The 19,058-nt window shown below is 39.4% G+C and overlaps 1 protein-coding gene across 3 annotated transcripts in view; it reads left to right on the top strand.

Annotated features, from left to right (window-relative positions):
- The window catches only part of ATG7 (autophagy related 7), a 236,862-nt gene that overhangs the window by 77,222 nt on the left and 140,582 nt on the right, over nucleotides 1-19,058 (top strand). For all 3 annotated transcript variants that reach the window (XM_005870049.2, XM_005870051.2, XM_005870050.2), the window contains exon 17: nucleotides 13,685-13,765. In XM_005870049.2, the coding sequence (XP_005870111.1) occupies nucleotides 13,685-13,765 (81 nt within the window). The remainder of the gene's footprint in view (nucleotides 1-13,684; nucleotides 13,766-19,058) is intronic.

Here is a 19,058-nt window from a genome sequence, read left to right as displayed (position 1 = left end):
AGGAAGCGGTCTTCCAGAGCCAACCTCTGCTCCTCACACTATCCTATCTCATTCGAATCCCCACGCTCTCCTCTTTTTCATGTCTCCTTCTCTTTCTTTTGACCTTGAGATGTGCCCTCATCTCCGTTACAGATTGCATACTGAAAAGGGCCTTAATTAAATTTTCAGTCCTGCCCCTGCACTGGTTTCCTTCTTTAAGTCCTTTATGTTAAATTACCACAGTTGTAGTTTTCTCAGTGCTGAGGCCAGAGGGCAAAACAGTCTCTTTATAGAAGGGGTCCAGTGTCAAAATGCATGTGCCCATGTTTTTAAAGTACTATGGCAACTAATCCCTCTCAGTGTTATTTACTCCCATTGAGCCTTGCAATTGTTTGTCATTCATCAACTCTTCTAGTTCTTTCTCTTGATTTTCAAATATCTGCAGGATTATTTTGGTTGTTGGCCATCTCTTCATTTGGCCTTTTCAAAGGCTAAAGAATAACGCAGCCATATATGGGGAAAGCCCAGTGTGTGTGTGTGTGTGTGTGTGTGTGTGTGTGTGTGTGTGAGAGAGAGAGAGAGAGAGAGAGAGAGAGAGAGATGTTACATTATTTCAGATTTTGAGCCTTTATTTTTAGCTACTTTCTAAAAAAGAAAGTGGAGAAAGAACTTGAAAATTATTAAGCAGGGTTGTGTGTTCCCTATTTATAGGCTTTACATTTCTTTTGTGTGTGTTTTTAAGTGGAGTCCATTTATGCAGCTGTGTTTGGGTTAGGAGAACATCCTTTCCACAAAAGCACGGGGCTGTGTTGCAATGCCCTGTTGCAGACTCAGCATTTCCCTCATCCTCTTCCTGGCTCTCCGAGACTAATGGTTTCCTGTCGGAGAGGAATCCTGTCAGCCGCTTTGTGTGCTTTATACAGAGAATGACCAGTGATGTTTCCTGGGCTCATTTTCCTCAATTCCCAAAGGAGAGTGTTTATTAGTTGACCCTGTGGAAGGAGCTGTAGTAGGAAAGTGATAGTCCTTGGATAGAGCATCACAGGGCCCCCCACCAGAAACTCATTGTGTAATCTGGGGGAAGATGCCTAAGTAGCCTGCACTCATTGTGTCTGCTCTCCTCCGCCCCTGACCTGGGAGGCTTAAAGATTACTTTGTTGATCTCTCTGTGGGACCATAGCCAGAATTTAGCCCATCCAAAGATTGACCAAGTGCAAAAAGAGGCTTGATTAGGCCCTGAAATTCAGTGATAGTCAACCTGGAAAAAAAAAGCCCCTCTTACTCAGTTTGAAAACCGTGAAAAAACCATTTGAAGGTGAGAAAATAGGCTTATGGGTTTGTTCTTTTTTAAAGTCTCTGGCACAGTATACATGAATGGGATTCTGTAAGCAGGCAGCAGTAAGTATAAGCCACTTTCTGTCTACAAAGAGTGATTTTTTTAATTTGTCCTTTTATTGATGTATAAAAGACATAGAGAATCACACAGATCCTTACGTTTACAGCTTTATTATAAAGCAAACACACTCATGCACCCAGCAGACAGATAAAAATAAAAGGTTATCAGGCATTCCCAAAGCCCCTCTCGTGCTTCTTATTATTAGTGCCTCCTTCCTACACAGAGGCAAGCATCTCTTAACTCCACACCATGGGAGACTTTTGTCTAATTTTGGACTTTCTATAAGTGAAATCATATAGTATATACTCTTTGGAATCTGAATTCTTTTCTAGAGAGAACTTTTTCATTGTAGATTGTAGCATAGTATTATTCCCTCTGTGGCCCGTCAAGTGGGATATTTTATTTTTTTTAAAAAGGTCTTTTCCTGGCTCGTGGGGTGGTGGCTGAGTACTGTGAGGCCAGACTCTTTTTCTTAGTTCTTTGGTGAGAGGCACAGTTCAGGAGCTATAAAATGGATAAGCCACTCCTGATACCTCCAGGAAGTTGATTTGCATGCTGGCGAGAGATTCTGAGTGTGACAGAAATTAGCCCCTTATGAAGCTGCTGATCATTTGGCTGGACTTCCATTAACGAATGAATAACAAGGTGGCAATGCAACCGTCATTCAAACACCCTGGTCATTAATATTGCAGTCCTGGTCTTATCCCATTTGTGGACTAGGCAGTGCACGTCTTTTGTCTTTGGGTGAATGCACTCTTGGTTCTCAAGTACTGATGAATAAAGACCCTGAATGTGTATGTTCTTCCTTGGGGTTTGGACTTGCCAACCCCATGATTCTCTCAGGCTCTTGAATTCTTGCTTTTAGTTACTTTCAGAAAAGTAGAACAAAGCCCAAACTAGGACAGGACCCTGGGAGGGACCTGGCCTGGGAAATCTCTAAGGAGGCAAATGCTGAGATAGAGCTTGGTTTCTCTAGCCAGGCCTTGGACTAGTTATTTGACCTCTCTGCAGAGGCTGTGCCCCACAAATCCTCAGGCCTTTATCTTTTAATAAGGTCTCTTTACTGTGCTCAAGAAATGCTTATCTCAGTGTGTGTTTAGGGATATGGGCAGATTGCCTACTGAGAAAGAAGGTTAAAAACGTAAGTGATAAGAGCATATTTCCTGAGTTATAGCCCAAGAAAAAGAATCTCCTCCCTCTTCTGGTTCTATACCCCTCAGATTGATGACTGGAAATGGCAAGAAAAGTGGACAGTCCAAATGCCTGCTGTTTCACCATATCAGCTGTTGTGGTTTATAACCTACTCATCCTCCCTCCCTCCATTCAGTCCCTTCTACAAATGATCCCCAAACACTGACTCTGTGCCAAGCACCACTCAGTTCAGAGAGGTTTAGTAATTGGCACAGGATCACCCAGTGTTTAGTTCCATTTACTTTTGGAGTCATCTGAGGTGTTAGATGTACCCATTTGGATGTGGTGGAATCTGTTCCAGTGGGGTGGCACCTGAATGAGGATGTGGGTACAAGACCAGCAATATCTGGGCTTCCTGTGTGAGACCCTAGAATAAGAGAGGGGGATTCCCTTTCCTTGGTACACAAAGGAGAGGACAAAATACAGATAGTGTCAGAGTTCAGAAGCATCTCAGGTAGCATCTCGTCCCAAGAGAACTTGGGTATAACTTTATCAGTTGAAGGATGTTACTTATGCCCCAGGAGTTCTGCTCCCTGATGAGGCTGTCCTGTTTGAGAGGTCCCACATGCAAGCCAGTCAGAAGGCTATGTGTGATCATCCAGATCTGATTAGAATCCCAACTTTGCCTCTTAATTTTATTTTCACCCATTCATTCATTAGCTCATTTTACAAAAGGATTTGAAGCAGCTCTTGCCACTTGTCTTTGTGTGACCTCTCTGAACTTCATATCTTACATCAGTAAAATGGGGATAATCCTATGTAATAAAAGGATAATATGCAAATCAACTGAATGGCGGAACGACAGGTTGCTATGAAGCGCCGCTCAGCCACAAGCTGGGCTGACAGCTGGCGAGCATAGTGGCAGTGGTGGGAGCCTCTCCAGTCTCCTTGGCAGCACTAAGGATGTCCAACTGCAGGGAGCTGGCCTAAGCCATCAGTCGGACATCCCCTGAGAGCTCCTGGAACGCGAAAGGGCACAGGCTGGGCTGAGGGACAACTCCCCTCCTGCCCTGGAGTGCACGAATGTCATGCACCCGGTCTCTAGTAATATAATAAACTCCTGGGATTCATGTACAGAATAAATTATATGACATTTACTAAGCACTAGCACAGTTCTGAGCACATAAGAGATACTTATAGATGTTGGTTTTATCTTTCTCTTTCACTTTTAATTAAAGTGGTAAAGTGGGAGCTTATCTACTCTCCTAAAAATTAAATTACAAATAATCTCATAAAACTCTGGAAGCAGTGAGTGAGTAGGGAACAGTTGGCAGGATTAGTTCCATTATGCAGAACTTTTCTAATGATGACACTGGCTCATTTCCAGCTTACTTCTTCTGCCCCATGGTGACTCCAGTTAGATGAAAGGTGGGCCAGTAGTAGTAGCTGAAGCTGTTGTCCGAAACAAAGACCACTGTGGTGTGCGTGGGGTTTTGCAGTTGCTAAACTCTCCATTTTGGCATTGAATTTGATTCAGACTCTTTTTAACATCCAACAGTGATCTGGGGTTTGGAGTCCGTTTTTATTTATGCAAACTCCAAGCTCAGGAAATATTGCCAAGCCTGCTAGAAACTTGTGTGAATTAAAGCAGTAGGTTCCAGTTGTGGTTGCAACTGTGCCTTCTCAGAATGGCTGTTTCTGGGCATTGGATCTTCACTTCCCATCAAGGAGGGGCAGGTTTGGAGCTCCAGTTGATTTTACTCAGCTGAGGTGCAAACAGCAGCATGGAAGGGACCGCCTTCTATTCCTGATCTGTTCATTTTGCATCCAGCTGGGCATAATCCGCTGAAGATAACTTAATCTTCCCAGGCTCTGATAGCAGCCATTTAGATGCTGAGTTTTTCATTCTGGGTGTTTTTTTGTGTGGTTTTTTGGTGTTTGTTTTTAAATTTCTCTTTTTTTTTTTCTCCTTTCTTTCTTTAACCCCTCCTTGCTTTCATCTCCCAGACTTTGGAACCAGAAATAACAGAACTGAGTATCCTGGCTTTGCTACTTGGTAGTTGTAGAACCTTGGGCAAGCCATGCCACCTCACTGAACCTTGATTTCTTATCTGGAATGTGGGGGAGGGCACTGGATAGTAGTGAGGAGCATAGGAAAACACCCAAGAGCACTAGGCACAGGAATGGCACATAATAAATGTCAGTGCTCCCCTTCCTCCCCCAGACCATCATTTTCCACATTATTCTAGGCATGCCTTCCTGCCAAAGTTAGGAGGGAGCAGTTGTTTATGTGGAAGGAAACAGGGAGAGGAATAAGCACTTTCTGGGAGGCATAGGAGAGGCAGAGAAGATGGGTGAGAAGGGTGCTCAGTGATTTGGAAACTCCAAAAGGTGGCCAGTGTATCTGTAAAAGTTGTGGAGGAGGAGAGGCAGGCAGGATCTCATTGGCCATTTTAAAGGTTTGAACCTTCAACCCAGGGGCAACAGAAAGCCATTGAGAAATTATAAAGTAAGTCATGGTAAGGTTTGGGTGCTGCATGGAGAATAGACTGGAGGCAATATGAGTGGATCTGGGTATAGAATTAATTTAACGTCTTAAGGCATTAAGTGGAAGACAGCCTGATCCAGGGGCTCCCACATCTGGCTGTGTGTCAGAATCACCTTGGTAGCCATTTCACAATACACATTTTCCAGCCCAGATTCATGAAGTGACCTTAGGTATTTGAGAACCACAGCTTCAGTCTATAAAAATGGCTTTTTTGGTAGCATCCTATGGGACAAAGTGCATAACTCGTCGAGGTAACACAGACCAAATTCTGCTCTTTGAACATGCCTTTGAGTTGTGTGCTCCCACCAATGCTACCCCTGCCCTCCCCCTTCTCCCTCCCCCTATCCCAAGCAGGTGTTCCTGCTTGTGAGCCTTTGGATGCTAATTAGATGCACACAGGTGTGTGTGTTAAATTCAGGCCGATCCACCTCCATCCTGCTCAGAACAGCGTGGAAGTGAGGCCGAACCAGTATTTTAAGTCCCTGCTCGGATGCTTTTTCCTTTCTGCTGTGTTTTTACTCATCCTGGTGAGAAGAGCATGTCCTGTTTATAAGGCCCTGTTAGCCAAATGCAGATATCACCAAGTGCCTCATGGATGCCTGACAGTGGAGGTTTCAATTCAAGCTGCTTTCGTCCTTTGTGGGTCCTGGGGTGCTGAGAGGTAAGGGAGTCAAGAATCCACAGCTAATTATATTTCTTCTAAGTCTGTCATTCCCAGGTGGGTTTTTAAATATTCAAATGGTAGCACATATTGTAGAGTAATTTTAGACACAAAACATTTTTTTTCCTAGAAGGCTACACAGGAAACTGATGTTGCTGATTATTTTTGGGAAGAGGGGTTGGGGGCAATTGAGACCTATACTTCCATTTGTACTTTTCTGCACGGTTTTGAAAATATTAATGAAGATTGTTATTTTTTTTTTACATCACCTTATTGTAATTTATATACAATAAAATGCACGCATTTTAATGAGTTTTGACAAGTGTATGCACTCGTATATAATCACCACCACCACAAACAAGATCTAGAACATTCCCAATCACCTCCAAAATTTCCTTTGTGCCTCTTCCAAGGTAATATCCCCACTCTCAGCCCCAGGCAACCACTGATTAGATTTTCATATGGGCCATTTTAATTTTTTTATTTTCTGTATTAAGAGAAAATAACTTAATCTACATTTTTTTAAATGAATAAAATGGTTAGGCAGGCAGTGTTTGACCCTCCTAAGGAATCCCTCTTACTTTCCAAAAGCTATGTAGAGAGGCATGTGTGTTTGTGAAATAGGCAGCTTTTCTCTCACTCCGGAGTGGGGAGATTGAGAAGCCAGTATTCCAAAGAGGCCATTTCAAAGGAAGTTAAATATTCCATTTAAAAAAAAGAAAAGTGTAGTTAATATGCTATGGGAATACGGGTTATTTTTTTGTTTGCTCTTTTGTTTTCTGTCATGTGTTGATTGTTTTTATTATAGGTAGAGTTAAATTTTTTAAATAGTTGTTTAATACCTACTTCCTCTAAGGAAAGATTGCAGCAAATATTAGTAATAGAATAAGAGTTTAGAGTAAGCTGTGTGCAATCCCAAAAGTTAGAGAATTTACTTTGAGCAATGTCAAGAAGCCTTAGTTCCTACGTGAAGGGAGAAATAACTTTAATATCATTTTGTAAAGCCTTTTCATTAAATGTTAATTTAGATGTGGCCTAAATTAGGTGGGTGTGGTGGTACTATTCCTACAAAATGGGGAAAGAATGAAAGGCTTGCTAACTACTTCCATCTGTTTCAAAGAACAGAAAGGTGTAAATAAGGTTGGTAACTAAAAGCATTTGTTTCACATGCTTGCCTGATGAGAATCCCCTGGGGCTCCTGTAAAACATACAGATTCTCAGGCCTTACCCCAGACCTTTGGAATCAAGTTCCAGGCGATTCTTATCAGGCAAGTTTAGAAAAGTACTGAAGGAGCATATTGCTTTACTTCAGTGGTTCTCAACCTTGGCTGCACATTAGAATCACCTGGGAATCTTTTTAAAATCCTGATTTCTGGGCCTCATCCTCTGGAAATTCTGTTTCTTTATTATGGGGTGCAGCCAAGGTTGAGAACCACTGCTTTACATACTTCGTACACTTCTAAGTAGGAAGGTGATGATGAAGTTTTCTCCAAGTAAGGGAGAAATTATTATAATTTTTGTGATTATAATCGGGGCCTGGCCTCTCTAAATTGGTGTGAATATGTTTATTAAGATTGCCTTTGAAACCTGGATTTTGGATTTCTCTGGGATATCTGGGGATGTCTAAGGAAGGTGCTAAAATTTTAAGTAGCAACCTCTGCTCTTTAGCTTTTACGCATTTCTTGTAAGATTGAGGGAATGTAGATCCTGTTGTGGAAGCTCAGTGCATTTGTAATAGTGAGGATCTAAACATTGTTGGGGAAGGCCTTCAAATTGCCTGGATGGTGGTAAATTGTGTTGTAATGTACCCCGCGAATCACAGAAGGACGCCTCAAGAAGTCGAATTAAAGAGTCACATTTATTGCAATCCGGGACAACGAGGGGGCATTTTGCTCTCCCAAATCTCGAAGTAACAAGATGGTCGCGAATTAAAGATTATATAGGCAAAAATCACAAAGGTATTGATTACATCCCAGGGTTTGGAATGAGGAACCTGGTTTGCAAAAAAGCAGTTTACAGAAGCAGAATTAAGCATGTTAATTACAGTTTTGGGTCTCCGGATCACTGAGTTGACAGAAATACATTATCTGGGACCACTGGGTTGACAGGAACACATTATCTAGAGCCCTCGGGTCTTGAGACCACTGAGTTGCCAGGAATTCATTATCTAGAGCCATCGAGGCAATTTAGAGTAATTGTGCTGTCCTGGTCTTGGTACCACTGAGTCAACTGGAATGCATTATCTGTGGCCACTAAGACAGTTTAGGATAATTGTGCTGTCCTGTTTCCCAGAGACAGAAGAATGTGCTTTCTAAGACTAGTAAGATAACAATCAATGGGATAGTCACGTTACAATCAATAAGGCATTCAATTGAATGGGATGATTTATACAATTCAGAAAATCAAAATAACTTTCCTATTGTTAAACAAAGGAAATAAGTACAGAAGCCAAACAGCAGGGTTAAAGTTAAGCTATAGTTTCTACCTGAGATGATTGCTACCATACTTCAATTGGAGGGTTTTTTTGTGTTTTCTCTGTAGAGTGTAGATATTAATAATTTGGTAAGCTTTGGGGTGTTGGTGTTTATATCATTTCATAATGAATAATATTGAGTATCTTTTATGAGCCAGTCACTGTGCTGTGGGCAAATGCAAATAGTGCAACCTGTGTCTTGCCCTCTAAAAACAAGAGAGATAAGTAATTTTTAAAAAATAACTATAGCACACAGGTTGATCCTAAATTCATATGGAAAAGCAAAGGACCCAGAATAGCCAAAATAATCTTGGGGAAAAAAGAATAAAGTTGGAGGACTCACACTTGAAGAAAGCATAATAAATCTTCATGATCTTCATTACACAATGATTTCTTATATATGGCACCAAAAGACCAAGCAACAGAAGAAAAAATAAACAAGACTTCATGAAAATAAAGAAGTTTTGTGCTTCAAAGAACATCATCAGGAAAGTGAAAAGAAACCTACAGAATGGGAGAAAGTATTTGCAAATCATATATATGATAAAAAACTTGTATCCAAAATATAGAGAAAGCTCTTCAAATTAACAATAAATAGAAAACCCAGATTAAAATTTGGCAAGTAATTTGAACAGACATTTCTCCAAAGAAGATATACAAACAGTCAAGAAGCACATAGGAAAATGCTCAAAATTAGTAATCATTAGAGAAATGCAAATAAAACCCACAGGGAGATATCACTTTACACTCACTGGAATGACTATAATAATGATTTTCTTTTTTTAAAAAAGGCAATAACAAGTATTGACAAGAAGGTGGAGAAATTGGGAACCTCATACCTTGCTGGCAGGAATGTCACTTTGGAAAACAGTATAGCAGTTCCTCAATATATTAAGCATATAGTTACCATCTGACACATTGATTCCACTCTGTGTAAAGAAATGTCTATCAACTGATGGCTGGATAAACAAAATGGTATATTTATACAGTGGAATATTGTTTGACAACAGAAAGGAATGAAGTACAGGTACATGATGCAATATGGGTAAAAACATTATGCTGAGTGAAAGAAGACAGTCTTGTATGATTCCCTTTATAGGGAATAAGCAAAATAGGCAAATCAATAGACATAGAAGGCAGATTAATTGGCAAGTGCTGTAAAATGTGGAGAATGGGGACTGATTGCTTATGAGTTCTAGGTTTCTTTTTGGGGTAATGAAAATATTCAGAAATTAGATACTGGTGATGGTCATACACCTCCATAAATATATAAAAGCCACTGAATTGTATGCTTTAAAAAGACAAATTTTATGTTACATTAATTCAGTGGTTCTCAACCTGTGGGTTGCGACCCCTTTGGCGGTCGAACAACCCTTTCACAGGGGTCGCCTAAGACCATCCTGCATATCAGATATTTACATTACGATTCATAACAGTAGCAACATTACAGTTATGAAGTAGCAACGAAAATAATTTTATGGTTGGGTCACAACATGAGGAACTGTATTTAAAGGGCCAGAAGGTTGAGAACCACTGCATTAATTATAACTTAATAAATCTGTAATTTAAAAAAACACCTATTACACAAGGTATTTTGATGGTAAATGTCAAAAAGAGGAATTTCAGATGATAGAAACATTATTTCTAAGTGGGTGGTAGGTTGAAGGTTTATGAAAGAAGTGTGTTTGAGTTGAATGGCTTTTAAGGAAGATAAAGATTTGGATATGTAGTTATTTCCAAAAGGAAGAATTCTGAGTCCCAGAATTTAGCATGAGACAAGCTGTGAAATCTGGGAATGTCTTTGGAATGGAAGTTGTAGTTCAGCTTAGCATTTGTATGGGGCCTGTGAAAAGATTTAATCCAAGACATAATTAGAAGGGCTGGTTGGGCCCAGATTAGGGGGAATCTTAAATGCCAGAATAAGGAATTCTCTGCTGAGTTTGATTAGCTTCAGGAACTTGATTAAAATGACACACCTTCCCGGCCTGTATGGCTCAGTGGTTGAGCATTGACCCATGAACCAAAAGTTCCTTGGTTCTATTCCAGGTCAGGGCAAATGCCTGGATTATTTAATGGGCTCGATCCCCAGTAGGGGGCGTGCAGGAGGCAGCCGATCTATGTCTCTCTCTCATCAATGTATCTATTTCTCTTTCCCTGTCCCTTCCTCTCTAAAATCAATAAAAACATATACAGTGGAACCTCTTCTCTCAAATATCTCCCTCTCTAACAATTCACTTCTTAACCTGGCAACCCTTTCATGCTGATATCTGTATGATCAGTCACGAATCTCTCAGGTGACAGACAGAGGAGAGAATGAGTGAATATGCGTTGGTTTACCACAGTTAAAATCTCAGGATATTGTACTGTGAACATTTTCATGTCTTTTTGCTTTTGTTGATGCTTATAATTATTAAATTTTCATTTTTTACTGTATATTTTCTTTCCTTTTTGTTAAATTTTCATTAACATTTCATGTCTGTTTTGTTTTTAAAGTGTTTATAGATTAAACAGTACAATAGACATGTACTATATATAAGAAAGGTTAAAACGGAATTATTTGGGGGTCTGGAACTGATGTGAATTAATTTACATTATTTCTAATAGGAAAAAATGATTCGGTGAGGTTCCATTGTATTTTTAAAAATTTGACACACCTCAGAGCTTTATATTAGAAAAATTAATCAACAGCAGAATATTACATTAAATGGAAGGGAGAGAGCTCACCTGTGAAGATACCCGTTAGGAATCTGTTGACATTGGTTTGAGAAGAAGGCTTTCCTCTTTTAAATTACCTAAAATTGGAATTACTTTGATTAGCGTTCTGGATCTTCTGATACCAACTTGATGAATTTGAAAAGCCTCACACGCACATGTTACTCTACTTCATTTCCTGGGAAAATGAATCACAGTTTCCTAGTAAAGAGCTGTCTGGTTTATTAAACAATTGGTTGGCCCACCTATTCAATTCAGCTCCTTTTTCTTCTATGGCTCGCCATCTGTGTTATTGTTTTTATTTTCTTTCCTTCCTCCCTTTCCTTTTTCTCTCTTTTGTTGCTAACTGGGTCTTCTGTCTCCCTTCCCTTCAGCTTTCCCTCCCCACCTCCAAACATGAGACAATTTAGAGAAAATTACCAGTATTTTTTTTATATAACATAAAGAAAGCTTGAAAGACAAGAGAATGAGGAAATCTTTCCATGATACCATATAGATGGTGTCAAGGAACATTTTTATGGAAAATATGCTACTAATGATAAAATTTTTTCCAGGTAAGTTTTGTATTAAATGAAAATTCTTTCAAGCCTTTAACTTCCAGATCTCATGAGGATCTCAGCATTCCCATTTGTGTCTTGCCATTAAAGTCTTCTCTGCCAGTTTGATGTCTTCTGTTTTGATGTCCTGAATAGCAAACTTAAGACCATGACTGTGCCTCAAGTACTGCATTATAAGTGGCCACCACATTCCTGAGACACAGGGAACTAAAAGATTGTCAACATTTCAGAGGTTCAAGATGAGGTTATCTAAATTTTCCCAACTATATGAATTATCATTTCTACCAAACACTTTTGTTCTTGGATTACATTGATAAGGACATTTAAAAGATGGCTACAAGCATTTTTTCAAGGTTAGATTTTTCAGTATGCACATGTAGTTACTGTTAGCTGCAGTGGCTATACAGATAGAGTTACCCAAATTCAGAAGGAAGCCTGTCTCTTTAAAGCAGTGGTTCTCAACCTTCCTAATGCCGCGACCCTTTAATACAGTTCCTCATGTTATGGTGACTCCCAACCATAAAATTATTTTCGTTGCTACTTTATAACTGTAATTTTGCTACTGTTATGAATCGTAATGTAAATATCTGATATGCAGGATGTATTTTCATTGTTACAAATTGAACATAATTAAAGCATAGTGATTAATCACAAAAACAATATGTAATTATATATGTGTTTTCCGATGGTCTTAGGCGACCCCTGTGAAAGGGTCGTTCGACCCCCAAAGGGGTCGCGACCCACAGGTTGAGAACCGCTGCTAAAGAGTCAGTCAGGCTCTGTGTTTGTTTTGCGGGGAGTGTTGGTAGGGTGGCTAAATACGACACTGGTGTATGGGTTGGTTCTTTTACGCTATACAAGTTAAATTTGTGTTGAGACCTAATATTGAAGACTAATGCTGTGATATCCTGAGAGAAGGGGAAAGAGGCAAGGAGGGATAGAAACTAGGAGGATAGGGGCTCAGGCCCTGGCCAGGTTTGGAGTCAGGGAAGGCAACTTTGTTTCTTTAATCGAATTTATTGGGATGATAATTGGTTCACAAAACCATACGGGTTTCAAGTGAACAACTCAAAACATCATCAGCACGCTGCATCGTGTGCCCATCACCCCAGGCAAAGTCTCTTTTCGTCCCATCCCCTCAATTTGCTCACCTCTACCTACCCCCCACCTACTTTCCAGGAGGGCTACTTTTGAATCTTAGCTCTGTCACTTTGTTTTCCTGACCTACGTTGCTTCACCTTTGGAGACTTTGGAGAGTTTGCCATGCATATTTTAGTGATAATATTTTAATGATATATACAACAGTTTAAAACTCCCCATTTTGTGTAAGTATAGTTCTAGAGGTATAATGTTCTGAATAAATTACTTAAACTTTGTGAAACCTGGTTGTGGCTGATACTCAGTAAATCAGTGGTTCTCAACCTTGGCTGCACATTAGAATCACCTGGGAATCTTTTTAAAATCCTGATTGCTGGGCCTCATCCTCCGGAAATTCTGTTTCTTTGTTACTAATGTTGTGGCCTCACCCCATAACAAAGAAACAGAATTTCCGGAGGATGAGGCCCAGCAATCAGGATTTTAAAAAGATTCCCATGTGATTCTAATGTGCAGCCAAGGTTGAGAACCACTGCAGTAAATGGAAATCGGTTGTAGTCCAAAAGTTTATGCTCAAGGTGGCGCTGTTTCCCCATACATTTTGTGATGTTTTGCATTGTATCCTTATGAGTTCTAAGTCAAGCAAATAACAATATGTATTTAGGACTGTGTTTGTCTTCTATAGTCCCCAGGCCTTCTTCCCTTGTGGGACCCCACCCAATATCACATCCTAGAAATACACACTTCATATTTACTATGACTTACATATGAGAGTTGTCATAATAAACTAGTTGATCTGTTATGTTTTTTAAAACATTTATAAAAATGGAACTTTAGATTTTATAGCTTTCTTTTTGTATTTTGGAGTCAGTTATGTTTTTAAGTCTCAAATATGTGAAAAGCTTGTAGGCCCTGGTTCGTAATGGGATAAAGGCCCTAGTATAGTTCTTCCTCACACTGACTATATAGTATAGTGCAAGGGAAGATATTCATGCTGAACTTCATTTTTGCTAGTAATCTTTGTCAAGACCATCATATGAATTGTTTCCAGCTTGTCTGAAACTTCACATGTATTTTACAGGTGTGGTCATTTCGAGCTTGATATGAATGTTTTTGTTTTGTTTGTTTTTAGATCCGGGGATTTCTGTCAAGATTTGATAATGTCCTTCCTGTCAGCCTGGCATTTGACAAATGTACAGCTTGTTCTTCCAAAGTAAGTCATTCTACATTTAAAGGACTTGTCTTTTAAAATAAGCCCATCAGCCTTACCAATCAGAGGCATTCAAACCAACTGAGGGCTTTCTGGGGGGAGAGGTGAGAGTCTAAAAAACAAGAAAGGAGTTTTCATTTATCTGTGTTCATTCTCAGAGTAACCAGCCCGAGACAATTTAATTTATAGTGTATGTGTATAGAGAGAGACGGAATTAGATATTTTAGTTCTGCATCAGTACTTGGATCTGGTAATTTTGGCTTGAACTTGATCTTCTACTAGTCTTTGTTCTCCCCCAGAGGATTCCTCCCTCCCATTGACTATCATAGAGCAACGTTTTTTTCCTTTTGTCTCAACTTTTTTTTTTTTTTAATTGAATTTGCAGGGGTGACATTGGTTCACAAAACCATATAGGTTTCAAGTGTACAACTCAATAAAACACCATCTGCACACTGCACCATGAGCCATTGCCCCAAGCAAAGTCTTTTCTGTCCCCATCCCACCTCCACCTACCCCCACCCCACTTTCCCTCTGGCTATTACCACACTGTTGTCTGTGCCTGTGTGTTACATCATAGAGCAACTTTTAAGTGTTTCTCAGAGAATGGCGGATACTGGGCAGTCTGGTGGTGTGTGTTTTGGAGAGCTATATAATGACAAGGAAGAGTAAATGGAAATTAGGGGCCTGGCGGGCGAGCCAATAAAAGTTCAGCTTTGATCTTTCCAGAGGCTCTAAAAATAGAGCTGGTATGTCCTCCATTGTAATAGGAAACGGCTGATATATCTCAAAACTACAGTGATGGCATCTCATTTTTAAATAGGCTTTGAGATAGTCTGAGTTATTTTTACATGTATGCTGTGTGTTATGGCTAATTTCCTTTTGAATGTCTCTTTAAGCCTCTAATATCCAATGATTTAACTTATGATTTTTTAAATAAAACTTTCATGTTCAGGTATTATACAAAATAGTGTTGGGGTCATTAATCCCAAACTCTGGCCTCTCAGTTGTAATTTGGGACTTCTTTGCTGAGTAGCCTACATCTGGCAGTATAGAAGGGATTAAGTTCTAGAGAAATTCTCTCCACTCTGAGTTGACAAACCTTCTTTGAAAACTTCATTTGGGTCATATCTTACGAGAAGAACAATCCTGACCAGTTTCTCTAAAAAGTTAACTCAGATTTGACAACAGTGTTGATAAATTTGGTTCATTTTAGGTGCTCAGAAATTTAGAGTAACTTTTTTCTTCAAATGTAAACTAAGCTCCTGCTTTATCAAGTGTCTGTGTTGAGATTTAAAGCATACCATTTGTCAGTAGTTACTCATGAGCACATTCTTTCTGTAGTTTCTTTAAGGTATCATATTTGCTCAAGTCAAGACTACAGGGATGTCTGTGTGCACTTCTGTCTTCAGAAATGCAAGTTTTAGGATTATATGCTTTTTAGTGGAGCACATTTCTTTTCTTTGAATGACTGAGCTAATTGGTCTCAAAATAATTTGGCAATAGTATTAATTTTCATATAGCAATCATTTGGCACTGGTGCCAGTTCTGTGGCTTTATATAGATCTGGCTAATCAATGAAATAAAGATAATTGGGCTCTGTAAATGAAATGCAAACATTCATTCTTTCTTGTTCTATTTTTAATTAAGTTAGCTCCTGAGATACTGTTCATAAAAGAATCACAAGCATACCAGCTAACTGAGGTCCCTTATATTTTCTGAGAGAGAATAGCTTTGCATTTTGTTTTCACACTTATTGTAGGCATTGCATTAAATATATGTATCACTGTTTTGTTAGCAAAATTATTTCCTTTGGTGGTCATTCTTAGAGCCCTGCTTTGCATAAACATGCTGGACGATTTAATACAAACTGACTTGGATTTTAACAGCTGTGCTATTCCCATAGCGATCACTTTTCATGTGGTCAGGTATTAAATTTCTTTTGTGCTGGAAAGGTTGTTTCATTGGTACACGTATTTCCTTACAGTAGAAACACAGCATTTACTTACTTGGCTAACTTCTTTATTCGCATGGGAGAATGTCATTCTCTATTATCTGCAAACCCAACATTAATACTTTGAAATGACAAATCCAATTACATTTTCGTCTTTGTGCATGTGAATTTTTCTTAATGCATAGTTAGCATAATATTTTTATACTGAGTCATATAATAGTTGTTATTGTTTCAAAAAGATTTTTGGGGGCTAAAAATGACTTTTGAAAAATTCTCCTTTGACATCTATGAAGTAATTTTTTCCTTTGGTAGTTTTCAGTATTTTTTTCCCCTAGAACTGAGGGTATACTTGTCTTGATTTAACCACAAATACAGAAAGATTGGGGAGGTGAATAAGCTCAGCTAAGTAATAATGTTCTTGCTCGTGTGTGTGTGTGTGTGTGTGTGTGTGTACACCTTTTATAAGGCCTGAGGTGTGGAAGAACACAGTTCTCTGCTTCCATGGCAGGGAAGGCGGAATCATCTACACGTAAATCATTCTTACCCTGTTTGATCTTAGCTTGGCAGATAGCCAGGTGAATTGTTCTGTCTTACAGAAAAGCTATTGAAGAATCTGGAGGGAGGGGAATGGTGAGGAGTTACTTTCATTCCAATTTCTGTTGATTACCTTGCAAGACTTTCTAAAATGACAGTATCGACCACTGGGACTTCAAAAAACCCTATTGGAAGGTACATGAGTTGTTTTTTAGTTCTAAAAAGGAATTTAGAGCCAACTAGAGCTTTGTGGAATTACTACCAGAGGAAAAAGTATCATTTTGAAACAAATATGTGTATTCTTGTTATTAGCCTTTCACCTGAATATTTTGGGGGGAAGTTAGGGTGTTTTATTTATTTTGGGTTTTTTTTATAATTTTCTATTTTGATGTAATTTTAAGTTGCAAGAATAGTACAAGGAATTCCTGTATAACCTTTACCCAGATTCACCAATTGTTTACCTTTTCCCCTATTTGTGCCTGTGGGCTCCCTTCCTCCCTGCTCCTCCACTCTCCTGTCTCTCAAAACTTTGAGAGTAAGTTGGAGACATTGTGGTCATTTACAATTACATACTTCAATGTATTTCCTAAGAACAAGGGTATTCTCTTACTTAAACACAATACTCTTATCAAATTCAGGCAATTTAATGTTTATATAATACTATTCTCTAATCCACAGTCTATATTTCAAATATTGCTATTTGAACCAGTAGTGTCTTTTACAGGTTTTCCCTCCTAGACCAGGATCTGATTCAGCATCAAGCAATTGCATTTAATTGTCATGTCTCTTTGGCTTCCCTCAATCTGGAAAAGTTTCTTAGCCTTTCTTTGTCTTTGTTAACTTCAATATTCTGATATTTTGCCAGTTATTTTGTAGAATTTGCCTCAATTTGGATTTGCCTAATGTTTTCTTATGATTAGGTTCAGGTTCTGATTTTTTGGCAGGAATACCAGAGAAGTGATGATGCATCCTCGTGTTAGGAGGCACATGATGTTAACCCCTTGGGTGAAGTTAATTTCCCCCTTTCTATATTTATAACTAACATCCCCAACAGTGAGAAACCTGACTCCCATTACCCTGGATATTTACTTACTTGCTCAAGTCTAGATTACACAGAAATTAGTTTCAAAATTTCTATCCCATATTACTGCAGAAAGGAAACCTACTAACTAGAGTTTAATTGTGCATGGTTCTTTTTTTCTAGGTGAAATTTATATACAGTGAGAATTCTATAAGTTTTGACAAATGTATCCACACCCATGTAACCTACATTTCAATCAAGACATTGAACAGCCCTAGCCGGTTTGGCTCAGTGTATAGAGCATCGGCCTGTGGACCAAAGGGTCCCAGGTTTGATTCCAGTCAAGGACACGTACCTTGGTTGTAGGCTCTTCCCTGGCCTGGGCCCTGGTCAGGGCTCATACAGAAGGCAGCCAATCTATGTGTTTCTCTCACATCAGTGTTTCTCTGTCTTTCCCTCTCTTCCACTCTCCCTAAAAATCATTGGAAAAATATCCTCGGGTGAGGATTAACAACAACAACAAAGACAGTGAATATTTTTATTACACCAGAAGATTCCCTTGTACCCCTTCTCAGTCAGTCTTGGGGAAGGACGGCAGCATATTGAATATTGTGACCATTCTCTTTCCCTATAAGGAGAACGCCCAGCACATTCCGGTGTTTTATGCAATAATAGTCTTGTTTCTGGAACCCAGAAGTTGTCTAGAAACTTCTCTCAGATCTGCAGTCAGGAGCAAGACTGGTAGGGAGAGGGCGAGTAGGAATCATGTTAGCTCTTATCATCATTTGATAAATTATACTTTCTTTTTGCCTTTGTCATAGCCAGCCTATTCATTTATCTTTTTATATTATATAATCCTACCTTTTTTCTGTCATAATTCTTTGTAAATTAAAAAGTGTGAAATACCAAGAAAAAAAACTCTGTCCCAAGCAACCTATTGCCTAAGATTTCTGCAAATGTACCATTTAGAGGATAGAAAGGCAAATCATAGATTTGCAAAGGAAAGGTTAAAGTCTTACTGTATGTTTGTTAGCAGACATTCATTTATTCATTTGGCATTTAAGGCCCTGCTGGGTGCCAAAGATACAAAGATTCAAATAGCCACTGCCCCTAAGGAACTTTGGGTGAGACAGACATATAAGCCAGTGATGATTTCCCTTGTATTGTGATATGACCTGCAGTCAAGGTATATCCTCTTATTATGGTATCCTGATACCTGGGAAGGCCTTGAAGAGAGTGACTTATGAGTTGATGTTAAAAGGATGAGTAGGGTCCAGCTGGTGTTGCTCAGTGGTTGAGCGTCAACCTATGAACCAGGAAGTCACAGTTTGATTCCCAGTCAGGGCACATGCCTGGGTTGCAGGCTCCATCCCCGGTGCAGGGTGTGCAGGAGGCAGCCGATGAGATTCTCTCTTATCAATGTTTCTATCTCTTTCCCCCCACTCTCCCTTCCTCTTTGAAATCAATAAAAATATATTTTTAAAATATGTATATAAATTAAAAATATATACATATCTATACTAATAAAAGGGTAATATGCTAATTAGACTGGGAGACCTTCCAGACATTCTTCTGGACAAAGCCATGGTGGCGGGGCCGAGGTAGAGGTGGTTAGAGGCCAAGAGGGGAGGGCAGTTGTGGGTGATCAGGCCAGGATGGGACAGCAGTTGTGGGTGATCAGGCTGGTGGGGGGGTGGGGACCGCCATTAGGGGTGATCAGGCCAGCAAGGGGGGTCAGTTGGGGGTGAGCAGGCCAGCAGGCAGAGTGGTTAGGGGCAATCAGGCAGGCA

This window comes from Myotis brandtii, unplaced genomic scaffold, assembly GCF_000412655.1.
Source record: "Myotis brandtii unplaced genomic scaffold, ASM41265v1 scaffold312, whole genome shotgun sequence".
Lineage (NCBI taxonomy): Eukaryota > Metazoa > Chordata > Mammalia > Chiroptera > Vespertilionidae > Myotis > Myotis brandtii.
Note: the sequence above shows the minus strand (reverse complement) of the source record. Positions and strands in the feature narration are given on the sequence as shown.